The sequence below is a fragment of the Rhinoraja longicauda genome, chromosome 1 (assembly GCF_053455715.1).
Source record: "Rhinoraja longicauda isolate Sanriku21f chromosome 1, sRhiLon1.1, whole genome shotgun sequence".
Lineage (NCBI taxonomy): Eukaryota > Metazoa > Chordata > Chondrichthyes > Rajiformes > Arhynchobatidae > Rhinoraja > Rhinoraja longicauda.
The window spans coordinates 101257232-101274534 of NC_135953.1; the positions used below are offsets into that span (position 1 = coordinate 101257232).

Consider the following 17303-nt stretch of genomic DNA (forward strand, 5'->3'; position numbering starts at 1 on the left):
TTGGATTCGAGTGGCGGGTAAGGTTACACACTCAAGCTGCTGGGCCAGAAGAACTTGTTAACACTCCACACCAGCCAAGGGCCTCAGCTGACCTGTTATTAACGGCTCTTTGCCGGCCATCACTAACTCCATGAACTCCACTGATCCGAATAGTGAAAGGCCTGGATAGAGTGGATGTAGAGAGGACGTTTCCACCAGTGGGAGAGCCTAGGACCAGAGCCCATAGCCTCTGAATAAAATGACGTACCTTTAGAACGGAGATGAGGAGGAATTTCTTTAGTCAGAAGATGGTGAATCTGTGGAATTCATTGCTACAAAAGGCTGTGGAAGTCAACTCAATGGATATTTTTAAGGCGGACATTGATAGAATCTTGATTACTACAGGTGCCAGGGGAAATGGGGAGAAGGCAGGAGGTTGAGTGAAAATTAGATCAGCCATGATGGAATGACGGAGTAGACTGGATGGGCTGAATGGCCTAATTCTGCACCTATCACTTATGAACCTGTGACGCTCGTTATTACCGTCAGCAGTTGAAATGCATCTTTCCAGGGATAATAATAGCATATAATTATGTATCCTGTTATCACATAGAAATACCTGGCTGCTTTGTTGAAAAGCAATGAAACCTATCTGGAGATAAAGGCCTGTGATTAATATTTAGTTTAATTTAGTTTAGAGATACAGAGTGGAAGCAGACCCTTTGGCTCAATGAGTCCACTGTGACCAACGATCACTAATTCATACTAGTTCTATGTTATCCCACTTTTGCATCCTACACACTAGGGGCGATTTATAGAAGCCAATTAACGTACAGACACACATGTCTTTGGAACGTGGGAGGAAACCATATCTCCTGGAAAAATCCCACGCAGTCACAGGGAAAACGTACAAACTCTGTACAGACAGCACCCACAGTCAGGATCGAACCTGGGTCTCTTGCTCTCTAAGGGAGCAACTCTACCGCTGCACCACTGTGCTGCCAGCTGCCGTCATAATTTAGTTTAGTTTGATTATCGCGTGTACCGAGGGACAGTTAGAAGCTATTTTGTTGCATGCTATCCAGGCAGCGGAAAAGCTGTACATGATTACCGTCGAGCCGTGTACAGATACAGGATGAAGAAAATAATGTTTAGTGCAAGATAAAGTCCAGTAATATCCAATTACAGATAGTCTGAGGGTCTCCAATGAGTTAGATGGTAGGTCAGGACGGCGCTCGGGCTGGAGAGAGGACAATTCAGTTGCCTTATAATAGCTGGGAAGGAACTGTCCCTGAATCTGGAGGTGTGCTTCTCACACTTCTGTACCTCTTGCATGATGGGAGAGGGGAGAAGAGGGAGTGTCCAGGGTGCAACGTCCTTGATTACGCTGGTGGTATCTGAGTCAGCTGATGCCCACTAGTTAATGATAGGGGATTCAATGGAATTGGCTAGTAAATAAATTATTTCCTGCCATGAGGAATACGAAGAAAGAGGCAACACAGTCTTAAGGCTAGAGGCAGACTGTTGGTTAGTAGAATGGGGAAGCTCCCTTCCCTGGAGAAGGGTTGTGGAAAGAAAGAACCTCTTTCCTCAAAAGGCTTTGGTCCAAGGGTGGACCAATCCTGCCAGTCAATGTCACAGCTATCCTTATCCTTGAGGTCCGTTCGGAGGGTGTCAGGTGCAGGCTGCCCAGGCTGTGACTGGTAGATTGGGAACGAACACCAAAGGCAGTGGAGGACATGAAGTTGAGGAACATATGAGATGCTGATGGAAACTGTAGTGATAAACTCGCTGCAGGAACCCAGGGCTTACCTGCATGGGGAGCCACTCCAGTAGACCCGAGGGCGCGGGTGGACCGGACTTTGGGACTTTGAAAATGGTGCCATAACATGGAAATTTGCGAAAATAATTTAATTGTGTAGTTGCACAGGTGACAAATAAAGCACCATAGTCTGTTCAAAACTCTGATAGCAACAGGGAAGAATCTGCTCTTGAATCTAGTGGTTCGTGTTATCAAATTTTTGTGTCTTCTGCCTGATGGGACAAGGGAGAGGAGGGAATGACCATGGTCATTCATTGCTTATATCGGCTGCTTTCCCAAGGCAGAGTGAAGTGTGGGTGGTGTCGATGGAAGGGAGGCAGGTTTGCATGAAGGACTCTGCTGCATCTGCAACTTTCTGCTATTTCTTGCGGCCTATTAAGGGGAACATCTATAAATGTGAATTGTCATGCAGACTTACTGATCTCCCGCTGAGAAGGATTAGTGGATGTCCACGTAAAAAAAAAAAAAGACGCAGATACAGCTTTAAAATAAGACTTTTGACTGCACATGCTGCCATGATTAGTCCACCCCCCCCCCCCCCCCCCCCCCACACACACACACTTCACATGAAGACAGACAGCACTGTCCCATGTAAAGGCAGATTGAATAACTATCAAAACAGCAAGCTTTACTATCAATAAAGATTAATTTATTTATTGGCGTAAGTAGTTATTAAAGAGTGTGCAATATTGTGGTAAACATTGCCCTAATTGGTTATTTAACTGATAATGACTGCCACAACCTTCAGATATACAAGGCCTCGGTGAGTCCATTATTGCTCTGCAGGAAGAAACCACAGATGCTGATTTACACCGAATATAGACACAAAGTGCTGGAGGAACTCAGTGGGAATAGGTAATATTTAGGGTCAGCAGGCCCAGTTGTGTACTAGCCTTTTCTTACCTCCAGTTCCCCTCCCCCCCTGCTCTACTTTCAGTCTGAAGAAGGGTTCCAACGCGAAACCTCACCTATTCCTTTCCACCAGAGATGCTGCCTGACCCGCTGAGTGACTCCAGCACTGTGTCTACTTCTATTACTGCTGTGTTGCTGCATGGTGGGCCCTTGATATAAAAAGGTTATACTCGCTGTTGAGGGAGCACCTCAGTAAACATGACAATAGTAAACCTAATGGTTGTGGGACAATGATTCACTCCACTGATTTCTAGACTGTTAGGCCTGTCACTATGAGGAGAGGTTATGTACATTCTACATTTTACAGAAGAATGAGGCAATTTATTTGAAAACTACAGAATTGGTAAAAGGTTCAACAGAGTAGATGGGAGATGGTTTCTGCAGGTACGGTGTCTAGAATTAAGGGCTGTAGTTTGTGGATTTCTCTCTCCTGGAGTCCTGAGGAGACTCAGTAATCAATTGTATTAAAAAATTAGGTTTGTGGATCTCTGGATATCAGAGCAACCAAGAGAGAGGGAGAAAAATGGTATTGAAACAGACCAGTCATGATCTTGTTGAATGGTGGAGCAAGTTCTAGGAGCAGAATGCCCTACCCCTGCTCTTATGGTCTTATGTTCTACCTAACGTTTAGGATGAGATTGCTGCAGACCCAACTTGTGCAGTTCTGGTCACCCCATTACAGGATAGATCTGGAGGTTTTGGAGAGGGTGCAGAAGAGGTTTATCATAAAAAAAGAGGTCTTAAGAAAGATCCTGACCCAAAACATCACCTATCCATGTTCTCCAGAGATGCTGCCTGACCCACTGAGTTTCTGCAACACTTTGTGTCTTTTTTTGACTGGAATGGTGTCTTGAGTTAGAGGGTTTTAGCGATAAGGAGACGTTGTACAAACTTGCATTGTTTTCTCTGGAATATCAGAAATTGAGAGGAGACTTGATAGAAGTATATAAAATTATGAGAGGCATTGATAGGGTAGACGGTCAGAACCTTCTACCCACGTGGAAATGTCAAAGAATAGAGCGCGCAGCTTTAATATCATGGTGAGAAAGTTTAAAGGTGTCGTGCGGGACAATTTTTTTACACAGAGAGTAGCTTGTGCCTGGAACGTGATACCAGGGGGGATGATGGAAGCAGATATGATAGTGGCATTTAAGAGACCTTTAGATAGTCACATAGATATGCAGGGAATGGGGGGACATGGATCACGTGCAGGCAGAGGAGATTAGTTTAACTGGGCATCCATGTTTGACATGGATGTTGTTGACTGTAAGGCCTGTCCCTGTGCTGTTCTGTGCTACATCTGGTACATTCATCAGTCGAATGAAAATCATAAAGTTGCAAGTGCTGGAAAAATATAATTACCAAATAGTGAAAGGCTTGGATAGAGTGGATGTGGAGAGGATGTTTCCACGGGTGGGAGAGTCTAGGACGAGAGGTCATAGCCTCAGAATTAATGGACGTTCCTTTAAGAACGAGATGAGGAGGAATTTCTTTAGTCAGAGGGTGGTGAATCTGCAGAATTATTTGCCACAGAAGGCTGTGGAGGCCAAGTCAATGGATATTTTTAAGGCAGAGATAGGTAGATTCTTGATTAGTACAGGTGTCAAAGGTTATGGGGAGAAGGCAGGAGAGTGGGCTCCTTGATCTGTGCTCCTTGATCTTTCTCCCAATTCCTTTGTCTCAGCAATGGTGGACATTGCCTATGCTGCCTTGCCCAAGTTGCTTCTTATTCCATGTTGAGAATTGAGGAGGTAACCCAGACCATCATGTAAACCAGCCTCCTTTCCATTTACTCCATCTCCACTTCACTCTGCCTCGGCAAGACTACCAGCATAATCAAGGATTAGGTTTGCCCCGGTCACTCACTCTTCTCTGCATAGCTCCAGATTCGGAGACAGTTTCTTTCCAGCTGTTATCAGGCAACTGAACAGCCCTCTCACCAACTAGAGGGCGGTCCTGACCTCCCATCTACCTTATTGGAGGCCTTTGAACTATCTTTAATCGGACTTTATCAGACATAATCTTGCATTAAATGTTGCACCCTTTATCCTCTATCTGTACACTGTAGTTGGCTTGATTGCAATCATGTATAGTCTTTTCTTTGACTAGATAGTACGCAACAAAAAGCTATTCACTGTACTTCGGTACCCATGACAATAATAAACTCAGCTAAACATTCAAAACAGTGCTGACCCTCCACCTCACCCATCCATTGTAACCCTTCATTTACCAAGCTGGTAATCACCTGATTAATGCTTCCCTCTTGGGATTGATCCTAATTCGGGCCCCAACCCGAAAAGTCGCCGATGCATTTCTTCCGCATATACTGCCTGACCTGCTGAGTTACTCCAGCACCTTGTATTTTATTCAAGATTCCAGCATCTGCAATTCCTTGTGCCTCTCCTGATCTTAATTATATCTAGTTACTCCCGTGACGTGCTTTGGAGTATTTTGCTGTGGAAGATGCTGCAGAAATGATAAACGTTTTATCCTTATGAAATTGTCCCATTATATCGAAACAAGTCGTACCGGATCCATCATGTGTACAAGCAGAAATATCTCACCGCTGGGTCTGTGGGGACAGATTTTTGGTTGTATTCTTGCTGGCAGTTGTCATGGAGATGGCAGGACCGTGTGATCACATCACATGGTTTAGACTGAAGTGTTATTGTGCTGTGAGTGAACGGTGGAGAGCTGGCCACTAGTTTCCTGGCTGACTTCAGTGAGATGGCAATACCTTAGATACAGGGAGTTGCTATTCTTCACAAAAAAAAATCACAGACGATCTGATCACTAAATATTTGTGCATCACTTCAAACTTTGCGATAAACAGTATCAGGTCGATCAACAATTCAGAACATGGACGGTGATTATCGTTGCCAGAGAGTGTCCTAAGTAAGATTGGAGCAGAAATGTTTAGCTAACCAAAGTTGTTCTCTGCGTTGTAACGCTTTCTTTTCCAACCTGGCAGTGTTTCCCCTGGATTTGAAGGGATACAAGAGCAAAATATCTCCAACAAACTGATGGCCTCATTGCTGGAGAACTATGACAGCTTCTTTGAGAACACGGACAAAATCGAAGTCTCATCCGGCATTGGTCGTCACACAAGAATAATAACTGTAAAGGTAAGTACTCCGATATCATCCAGGTTTAGTTTATTTATTCATTTAGTTTATTATTGTCACATGGTCGAGTGAAAATCCTTTTTTTTTTTGCGTGCTATCAAGTCAGCGGAATGATTACAATCAAGCCGTCCACAGTGTACAGATACAGGATAAAGGGAATAATGTTCAGTGCAAGATAAAGTCCAGTAAAGTCTGAATAAAGATAGCCCGAGGGTCTCCAATGAGGTAGAAAGTAGTTCAGGACCGCTCTCTAGCTCAGGACCTCCCTCTAGTTGGTAATAGGATAGTTGAGTTGCCTAATAACAGTGGAAAGAAACTGTTCCTGAATCTGGAGGTGTGCATTTTCACACTTCGGTGCCTCTTGCTTGATGGGAGAGGGGAGAAAAGGGAGTGACCGAGGTGAGACTCGTTCTTGATTCTGCTGGTGGCCTTGCCGAGGCAGCATGAAGTGTAGATGGAGTCAATGGAAGGGAGGTTGGTTTTTGCTGACATCAAGTTGGCATGGTGATGATTGTGGTAAAGAAGGCTTTCGGAACATTGGCTTTCATCCGCCGAGGTGTTCAGTATAGAAGTTGAGGCGTAATGTTACAGTTGTACAATACGTTGGTGAGGCCCAACACTTGGAGTATTGTGTTACATTTTGGTCACCTTCCTATAGGAAGGATGTCATTAAGCTGGAGAGGAATGCAGAGAAGATTTACGAGGATGTTGCCAATACCTAAGTGGTTCAGACATACAGAGAGATTTGGCAAGATAAGACTTTATTCCTTGGAGCCCATGAGGCTGAGGGGTGATCTTATAGATGTGTATAAAATGATGAAGGGATGAGATAGGGTGAACGCACAGAATCTCTAACCCAAGGTAGAGGAATCAAGAACTAGAGGTAATTAGGTTAAGGTGATCGGAGCAAGATTTAATTGGAACCAGAAGTGAAACCTTTTCACTCATTGGATGGTGGGTATTTGGAACGAGTTGCCAGAGGAGGTAGTTGAGGCAGGTATTATAACAGCATTTAAAAGTAACCTGGACATGAATATGGATAGGAAATATTTAGAGGTACATGGGCAAATATGAGCAAATGGGACTAGCTTTGATGGGCATCTTGGTCAGTATGGATAAGTTGGGCCGAAGGGCCTATTTCAGTGCTGGACGATTATCACATGGTGAGCTGAAGCATGATTAGAGGAGGCGCGTGGAATATTGACATCAGCATTGGCCATTTGGGCAGAATTAGGTTCAGGTTTATTATTGTTAGGTGTACTGAGGTACAGTGAAAAACAGGTCAGGTAATACTATACATAAACACAATCAAACCCAAGTACAAGAGGTACAGCAAAGAGGAAGATGCAGAGATACAGAATATAGGTCTGAGCATTGCACGATTCTGGGAATAGTCACAGGTCAGGCAGCATTTGTAGAGGGAGAACAGCATTTTTATTTCAGATGTCAATGCCTTCTCATCTGAAATAAGTAGAGTTGGAAATATGACAAGTTTAAAGTTGCAAAGAAGGGAGAGGGGGAAAGACAAGACAAGAAGATGTCAGTGAAAGGGTGGAGAGCAAGAGAGACAAAATGACACAGGGGAGGTGGTGGAGGCAGATATGTTAGTGGTGTTTAAGGGGCATTCGGATCGGCACGCAGATACTGTATGTGGGAGAAGGAGGGATGTGGATCGCGAGCAGCCAGAGGAGATTAGTTTAACTTGGCACCAAGTTCAGCACAGATATTGTGGGCGGGATGGCCTGTTCCTGTGCTGTACTTTTCTGTTCCACATTCTACTCTGGCTCTCCGGGAAGACTTCATTTATATCTACTCAATGGTCCAATAGTACTTTATTGTCACATGTTCAGTAAAATCATGATACATAAGCACAATAGGTACAGAAGAAGCACCACTGTGTTGCCCCAGACAGCAGATCCCTGGACTGTCCCAGACCGTGGGTGTTTGTGTGGAACAGAGCCCAGCACCAGTACACGTTTTAGCCCAGCATGGGATCCCGAGACTCATCCAAGTATCCGTGACTCCTGCATTCTTTCAGCGTCCTGGACCCTTCCTCACTCCGCACTCTATCTTGCAGGATGCCGACCCGTCTCGCCCTCAGCTGTCAGCAGCTGGTGTTGTTCTGTCACGGGTGGCACAGCGGCAGAGTTACTGCCTTACAGCGCCAGAGGGCCGGATTCTATCCTGACTACAGGTGCTTGTCTGTAGGAGTTTGTACGTTCTCCCCGTGACCTGCGTGGGTTTTCTCGGGTGCTTCGGTTTCCTCCCGCACTCCAAAGACGTACAGGTTTGTAGGTTAATTGGCTTGGTATCATTGTAAATTGTCCCTAGTGTGTAGGATAGCATTCCTCCCGCACTCTAAAGACGTACAGGTTTGTAGGTTAATTGCCTTGGTATAATTGTAAATTGTCCCTAGTGTGTGTCGGATAGCATTGGTGCAGGGACCGCTGGTCAGCGCGGACTCGGTGGGCCAAAGGGCCTGTTCCCGCTCCGTATCTCTAAACTAAACTAAAAATGCAATGCTTGTAGTGTGAGACTAGTAGACCTCACAGGGGCAGTGCACAAAGAGTTGCCACGTTTCCAATACTATCGTGTGCCCTTCAAGTTTTAAGTTCTTAAAATAGAGTCTTATCTCAGCATTAAAGGTCTCTTTTCAAGGCAGCGATACTGGTTCAGTGTTGCAGGGGTCGGCCTGACCTTGTTGATGTTGCCGAAGTCCAACATCGTGTCTTAACTCCCAAGGTCAGAAGGACCATCACCCGTCCTGTGACCCATTGCAATAAGTCCTTCCATATTTCTGCTACAAATCCATCCAGCTTTTACTTGTAAAAGTATTCGGTAAGGAAACTTATCACATAGGTCACCCATGCAAAGTTTGTTTTCAGCAGGCAGCAGTCATTAAGGCACTTACAAGGACAATATTGATGGTGAACCGAGATACTGGGTTATGCGGGCTCTCCAAGATTGCTTTCAGAAAGCTAACCTCACGTCAGTCTTTCAAGGCTTGCAAATTACTTGTGCTCAACAATAAGGATCATCTACCATAGATAAATTAAAGGAAAAGTTCACAATCAACAGAGGACTTCTTCAATCAACAGCTGTCTAATTAACGGCCATTGCAATGTGCTGACCATTTTATTAAGATTGAAAAACAGAGCAGGGAAACAGATCCTTCATACCGAGTCCACGCCGACCATTGATCACCTGTTCACACTGGTTTTATAATAGTAATAATTTCACAATGGTTTTGCATCTCTTCGACCCTTATCGTCCACTTTTTTTTCCTTTTCATCTCTGGCCTTTGTCCAACCATCTGCCTATCAACCTACCTGTCACTCGCCAGGGTTTGTCTGACCTCCATTTCTCTGTAGTACATGTAGAAGTTTGTAAGAGACATTGGAGACATGCTGAATTTCCTCAGTCCCCTAAGGAAGTAGGGGACGTCGGTGGCAAAATTGATGTTGAGCTGAAATACTGGGTTATGCAGGCTCTCCAAGATTGCTTTCAGAAAGCCTTCTTGGCTGCCGCATCAATGTGGTTGGTCCACGACAGATAGTTGGTAAGGATGCTCATGAGTTCAGGCAGCAGCTGTACTGAACGAAACACAAATCAGCCCATGGTGTCGCTGCCTTCACGAACCTCTGGAAGTGAGTGCTTGGAAGTGAGTACAGCGATCCTCATCAATGATGCAGAGTGCATCCCTGTTTGATAACAGATTTGGTGACGTTTTGGGTCGAGACCCTTCTTCAGACTGAAAGTCAGGGGAGAGGGAAACGAGAGATGTAGACGGTGATATGGAGAGAGATAGAACAAATTAATGAAAGATATGCAAAAAGTCACGATGATCAAGGAAACATGGAGCCCACAATGGCCCATTGTTGGCTGTGGGCTAGGTGATAACAAATTATACAGACAGTGAAACTCAACAGGATGACAGTAAAACTAGTATGATGACAAGTGTGGTGGAGGGATGGGGAGAGAGGGGATGCAAGGGTCACTTGAAGTTAGAGAAATCAATATCGCCGGGTTGTAAGCTGCCAAGCAAAATATGAGATGTGTGTGTATATATCTATATATGTAAACTTAGTACTCTAAGCAATATAATAAACAAAAAGTTCAGTATATATATATATACTGAACCTTTTGTTTCTTATATTGTTTACGGAGTACTAAGTTTACATATTCTGTTGTGCTGCTGCAAGTAAGGATTTCATTGTTCTGTTTGGGACATGCGACAATAAAACACTCTTGACTCTTGTCTTGAGTGCTGTTGTTCTCTGACAGCCAGGGGCTCTCAGTGGGCTTCTTCTGGCCTGTCTGCTGGTGACAGGGATCGGTGCGGACTTGAGGGAGGATGCACCCATTGGTATTGAACTTGGTGTTAATTCCAGCAAGGTTCACATGAAAATCAAACCTCGAGACTCTAGATTATCTTTGGACCCTCGGACTACCTTTGATCGGACATTACTGGTCTTACCTTGCACTAAACGTTATTCCCTTTATCATGTATCTGTACACTATGGACGGCTCGATTGCAATCATGTATTGTCTTTCCGCCGACTGGTTGGTATGCATCAAGAGCTTTTCACTGCACCTCGGTACACGTGACAATAAACTAAGCTAAACTAATGGTTGGCAGTGGTGATGGCCTTTGTATTGCCAACCTCACACGACTGTTGCACGAACCCTGTTGAAACGACATAGCAGGGACACAAAACCAAAGCTCAGCTGGGAAGGTTTGCATTGCTAATGCATGCCGTAACTGTTGACCTGCTTTGAGGAATGGACTGCCACAGATGTTTTTATACGCCGTGCACTGAGATGCAATTAATAGCGTGGCCCCAGAGGTTTGAACAAATAGCGCAGCTGGCTGGAGACCAAATGTGTGGGCCCGTACGTGAAAGGCATTAAAGCTGCGTTGAACTTGTTTATCACTGGCAAACTGAGGCTGCAAGGAAGTGTACTCTGGGGACAGATCTGTCTGTGCAGTCGGTGACACATAGTTGGCAACATGGCCTACGAGCTGCACAGGTCGAATAAAAACTGGACTTGTTCAAAACAAGATATATATTCCCACACACTTAATGCATTGCTGTTTGCAAACCTGTATGTGACCTGCAGTGACTTGTATGCAATGGCAGTGTAATATTTTTTCACACAGAGTGGTGAGTGCCTGGAATGGTGGTGGTGGCAGACGCATCAGTGGCATTTAAGAAGCTTTTAGATAGACACATGGAAATACAAGGAATGGAGGAATATGGGTCAAATGGCATCATGTTCGGCACAGACATTGTGGGCCGAAGGGCCTATTCTTGCGCTGTATTTTTCTATGTTCTATGAAAGGCATTTATCAGCAACGTGACCCTCAAATCCGATCAGCACGAAAACCATTCATTTCCTTATTTTTGTGCCAGGTCTTTGCAAGAGATCTCCCATGGCACAGTGGAGCAGCGGTAGAGTTACCGCCTTATAACGCCAGAGACCGACGTTCGAACCTGACTACGGGTGCTGTCTGTACGGTGTTTGTACGTTCTCCCTGGGACTGTGTGGGTTTTCTCTGGGTGCTCCGGATTCCTCCCACATTCTAAAGACACACATGTTTGCAGGTTAATTGGCTTCTGTAAATTTTCCCTAGTATGTAGGATAGAACTAGTGAACGGTGATCACTGGTCGGTGTGAATTTGGTGGGCTGAAAGGCCAGTCTCCATGCTGTGTCTCTAAACTAAACTAAACTATTAGTGCCACACCCCTGCTCTTTCCCTGTATCTCTATGAATTTATTTCCTTTTGAGGTCGCATTTGAAAGTTGCTGTTGAGCTTACTTCTACTGAGCTTTCAGACATCGCATTTCAATATAACAATGTGTGGCACGGTGGCGCAGCGGTAGAGTTGCTGCCTTACAGCGCCACTGACCCGGGTTCGATCTTGACAACGGCGGGTGCTGTCTGAACGGATTTTGTACGTTTTCCCTGTGTCTGCGTGGGTTTTGTCTGGGTCCTCAGGTTTCCTCCCGCACTCCAAAGACGTACAGGTTTGTAGGTTAATTGGGTTCGGTAAAATTGTGAATTGTCCCTCGTGTTAGTGTGCGGGGATCGCTGGTCACCGTGGACTCGGTGGGTCAAAGGGCCTGTTTCCACGCTGTGTCTCTGAAATAAACTAAACTAAACTAAACTCAAAGTGCTTAAAATCTCCTCATCTGCTCCCACAGTCCCGCCGTTGCCTTGGTCCCCTTACTGGGGCTCCCATAAACAAAAAACATTTCTTCTCCGGAACCCTTCAGAATTTTGGACACCTCTACTAAATCTCCTCTCTGTTCTAAGCTTCTCTGAGCGCCACAGAGTTATTGGCTGCAGACCCAGTACATTGTGCGATTACAATTAATCCAGATACCCCATTTACTTACAGGGTGGGATTTGCATTCTGAAGGTTACAGCTCTTTGGTGTTTAGTTTTGCACCTTGCATATTAATTCAAGGAAGAAAACAGCCCAGTTGAAGGTCACACCAATGTGGGCAGCATGAAAGAAGACATAAACAACCTTCTATTCAGACAGAACTGCAATGCCTCAGTTCTTTAAGGAATGACTGAACCCAAAATAGACTCTCAAAGACAGCTTAAGTTCCCTGTGGTGCCACCTGCTTAGACTTTAAATAACCTCGTTAATGTACATTAGCACAGTTTAAGAAACTTTACACAGTTACTTACAAGACATAAGCATCATATCCCTTACACTTTGCTCTAGAAGGGTGCTGAAGAGTGACTGTACTTTCTCAGTTCTGTGCTGTTCTGTGCCCCATCTACAGGTTGTCCATCACCAGTGGTCACACAAGGCACAGCTTTGAACTTTTGTCTCTAATTTTCGTTGCATCTTAATTTCCCTTTAAAACTCTCCATTGAGATCCATCTCTTCTGTCCATCCATCTCATCAAGCTGTCGTGATGTGCCTTAATGTCAAATTTTATTGACGATGTTATGCCCATATTCAGGATGATTTTCTCGTTGTTTCCTCAATTCTAAATGACTCGCATCATTTAAAAAAACAGCTAGACTAGTATTTGAATTGCCACGGCACAGAAGGTATTTATTCACAAAATGCTGGAGTAACTCAGCAGGTCAGGCAGCATCTCAGGAGAGAAGGAATGGGTGAGGTTTCGGGTCGAGACCCTTCTTCAGACACAGAAGGCACAGAAGGCTGTGGACCCCCTGCGGGTAAATGGGACTGCAGTAGATAAGTAGAATGGGCCAGCATGATGGGCTGAAGGGATTGTTCCTGTGCCCTATGACCATATGACCCTCTGACTCTACATGATACATTGATTGTAACTAATACTATCCCTGATTGATTGATTGATTTGGCGCGGCACAGTGGCGCAGCAAAAGAGTTGCTGCCTTCCAGCGCCAGAGACCTGGGTTCGATCCTGACTACGGGTGCTGTCTGTATGGAGCTTGCACATCCGCAGTTCCTTTTTATTACATTATATCCATTTCTTTAGTTGTGTTTGGATTCTGCTGTAGTGCATCAGTTATAGAGTCATAGTCTCACAGCATGGAAACCGGCCCTTTGGCCCAGCTTGCTCACACCGGCCAACATGTCCCATCTACCAGTAACGAACTATATACCTGTACTCCTAGATCCCTCTGCTCTACAACACTCCTCAGAGAACCTACCTTTCACTGTGTAGCTCCTGCCCATGTTAGTGGCCCCAAAATGCAACACCTCACATTTCTCTGTATTAAATTCCATCAATGATTCCTCAGCCCACCTGCCCATCCGATCGTGATCCTGTTGTAGTTTTTGCCAACCATCTTCACTATCTACAATACCACCCTCTTTTGTTTCATCTGCAAACTTGCTAAACATGCCGTGTACGTACTCATCTAAATCATTGATATAGATGACAAACAGCAAAAGGCCCAGCACCAAATCCTGAGGCACACCGCCAGTCACAGGCCTCCAGTCTGAAAAGCAACCCCCCACCATCACCCTCTGCATCCTTCCATGAAGATAATTTTCTATCCATTCAGTTATCTGCTCTTGAAACCCATGGGATGGTGCACTTGGCTTTCAATGAGAAGGCTGCAGTTCGAAGCTTCAACATAGAACAGTACCACACAGGGGCAGGCCCTTCAGCACATACCGTCCATGCTGAACATGACGCCACATTAAACTAATGTCTCCTTTCCCTGCATGTGATCCATGTCCCTTCATTTCCGGCACATCCATGTGCCTTCACTGCAAGGGGATCCTCCCAGGGACTGCTACAGTGCCAAAGATGCCATTTTTCTAATGAAACCTGAATCTGAATCTTTAGTTGTCCTTTCCAGTAGATGTAAAAGACCCTGCAACCACAGGTACAAAGTGCAGGGAGTTCTCGTCAGAAGCCAAGCGGGACATTTCTCCCTCAAGCAACAGCATCAAAACACATAATAGTCATTATCGTCTTGTTTTGTTGGGAACAAGTTGATTTGCTTTAGTTTTAGTTTTTTAGTTTTAAAGATACAGTGCGGAAACAGGCCTTCCAGCCATCGAGTTTGCACCGACCAGCGATCCCCATACACTAGCACTAGAGACAATTTACAATTTTTACTGGTCAATTAACCTACAAACCTGCACGTCTTTGGAGTGTGGGAGGAAACTGGAGCACCAGGGGAAAATACATGCGGTCACAGGGAGAATGTATGAACTCCGTACAGACAGCATCACGTAGTCAGGTTCGTACCCGGGTCTCTGGCACTATAAGGCAGCAACTCTACTGCTGTGCGACTGTTCCGCCTTTGATTACTGCACTTCCAACACTGCATTCCAACCATGACAACAGAAAATAACTCATTGTTTATGAAGTGCTTCGGCATGTCCTGAGGTCATGAACTTGTGCGTCAATTTGTCAGTACCAGTTGAGTGTGCAGAATACTTGTGAAATTCTGGAGACTTATCATAGATTATGGATCATGATGAATACAGTTGACCACTTTTACGAATAACCCAACTGTCAGAGGTCCAGTGAAAATTTCCCTCTTTTAAATCACTTCAAAACCTTCTATAATTTTGAATGACACTGGTAATTATTCACTTGGATTTCATAAGATCATAAGTCGTAGGAGCAGAATTAGGCTATTCGGCCCATCGAGTCTACTCTGCCATTCAATCATGGCTAATCTATCTTTCCCACTCAACTGCATTCTCCTGCCTTCTCCCCACAACCCCTGACACCCTTACTAATCAAGAATCCGTCAGTCTCCGCCTTAAAAATACCCAGTGACTTGACCTCCACAGCTGATTGTTGTTCCCTGCATCTTTAGTTTCTGCAGAAAGGAGGAACTGCAAATGTTGGTTACAAAAAAGTTGCTGGAGTAACTCAACAAGTTGGGCGGCATCCCTGAAGAACTTAGGTAGGCAACATTTCTGGTCAGGACCAACTATATGCCTATCAAAAATCCCCCCCCCATCATCCGTGTTCACCCATTACCACCTATTACCTGCTACATTTTGTCCTGACCCTCCTTCCTTACAGCTTTGTCTCCCCCCACCCACTTCTATAATCAGTCTGAAGAAGACTCGTGACTGGAAAGATCACCTATCCATGTTCACCAGGGCTGCTGCTTGACCCGCTGAGTTACTCCAGCACTTTGCTTCTCTAGCTCTGTGCCACATTTTACTTTTAATTCTTTTACTACATTTGTATCGATAGGCATGATTGGGAATTCCAAGAACAATACAATATAGGAATAGTGATTAGAGCTGCTGCCTCCCATTTCCAGAGATCCCGGTTCGATCCCGACCTCATGTGTTGTCAGTGTGGAGTTTTCATGTTCCCCCTGTGACTGCATTGGTTTCCTCCTGGAGCTCTGAATTCCTCCCGCATCCCAAGGCTGTGCTGGTTGATAGGTTAATTGGCCACTATAAGTTACCCTAAGAACATAGGTGAGTGGTGTGACCTGGGTGGAGTGGATGGACATCTGAGAGAGAACAGGTTACTGAGAATAGAATTGCTCTGAGTTATAGCGTCAAACAGCACATAGGTCCTCAGTCGACCAGGTCTATGCCAACCTTCAAATACCCATTGACACTTATCTCATTTACCAGTCATTTATGCTTGGTTCGATACCTTTAGTTTTTAGTTTTAGAGATACAGCATGAAAACAGGCCCTTCAGACGACCGAGTCCGTGCAGACCATAAGTTCATAAGTTGTAGGAGCAGAATTAGACCATTCAACCCATCAGGGCTACTCTGCCATTCAATCATGGCTGACCTATCTTTCCCTCTCAACTCCATTCTCCTGCCTTCTCCCCATAACCTCTGACACCTGTACGAATCAAGAATCTATCAATCTCCACCTTAAAAATATCCATTGATGGCCACCACTGCCTTCTGTGGCAATTAATTTTGCAGATTCATCACCCTCTGACATAACAAATTCCTTATTATCACCTTTTGATACGCCCTTTTATACTGAGGCTATGCCCTCTGATCCTAGACTCTCCTTCTAGTGGAAACATCCTCTCCACATCCACTCTATCCAGGCCTTTCACTGAGGTAAGTTTCAATGAGGTCCCCTCTTATGCTTCTAAACTCTAGCGAGTACAGGCCCATTGCCTTGATACGCTCATCATATGTTAACCCAATCATTCCTGCGATCATTCTCATAAGCCACTTCTGGACCAGCAATCACCCTGTGCACTAGTTCTATCCTACACACCAGGGGCAATTTACAGAAGACAACTAACCTATAAATCTGCACGTCTTTGGAGTGTGGGAGGAAACTGGAGCACACGGTGAAAACCCATGTGGTCACAAACTATTTGAGGAACCAGGAAATCAAGAACCAGAGTTTATAGATTTAAGGTGAGGGGAGAAGGATTTAACAAGAACCTGAGGGGCATGGGTGACAGGCAGCATCTCGGGAGAGAAGGAATGAGTGACGTTCCGGGTCTGAAGAAGGGTCTTGACCCAAATCGTCACCCATTCCTTCTCTCCAGAGTTGCTGCCCGTCCTGCTGCATTACTCCAGCATTTTGTGTCTATCTTCACCTATCACTTGCCAGTTCTTGTCCCTCCATTCCCCTCACCTCTTTCCACCAGCTATCTCCCTGATACTTCAACGATCTGAAGAAGGGTCATGACCCTAAACATCATCTGTCCATTTCTTTCCGAAGATGTTCTCTAACCTGCTGAGTTCCTCCAGCAGAGAGCCAGCATGGATTTGATGGGCCAAGTGGCTTTCTTCTATGTCTTGAGAAATGCATGAAAATACATAAGGAACAGAGTTGTTTGTTTCACCGTTACTTTAACCTCTACCTTGGTAATTTCACCTGACATTAATGACCTTCAATCAAACAGAAAATCAGAAACCAGAATAATGGATTGTTAAATGGAAAGGTCAAAACATTTCATGCAACAATCTGCGAATAATCCATCAACATTATGTTTGCGCTTGCAGGAACCATCTTTCATCATGAGGTGTCTCAC

The 17303-nt window shown here is 44.8% G+C and overlaps 1 protein-coding gene across 6 annotated transcripts in view; it reads left to right on the plus strand.

The window, feature by feature from the left end:
• Positions 1-17303, plus strand: part of fam13a (family with sequence similarity 13 member A) — a 239821-nt gene that overhangs the window by 84999 nt on the left and 137519 nt on the right. For 5 of the 6 annotated variants that reach the window (XM_078403365.1, XM_078403356.1, XM_078403384.1 and 2 more), the window contains one exon: positions 5685-5838. In XM_078403365.1, the coding sequence (XP_078259491.1) occupies positions 5685-5838 (154 nt within the window). Of the gene's footprint in view, positions 1-5426; positions 5609-5684; positions 5839-17303 lie in introns of those variants that run through there. The other variant, XM_078403400.1, reaches the window with a different exon arrangement.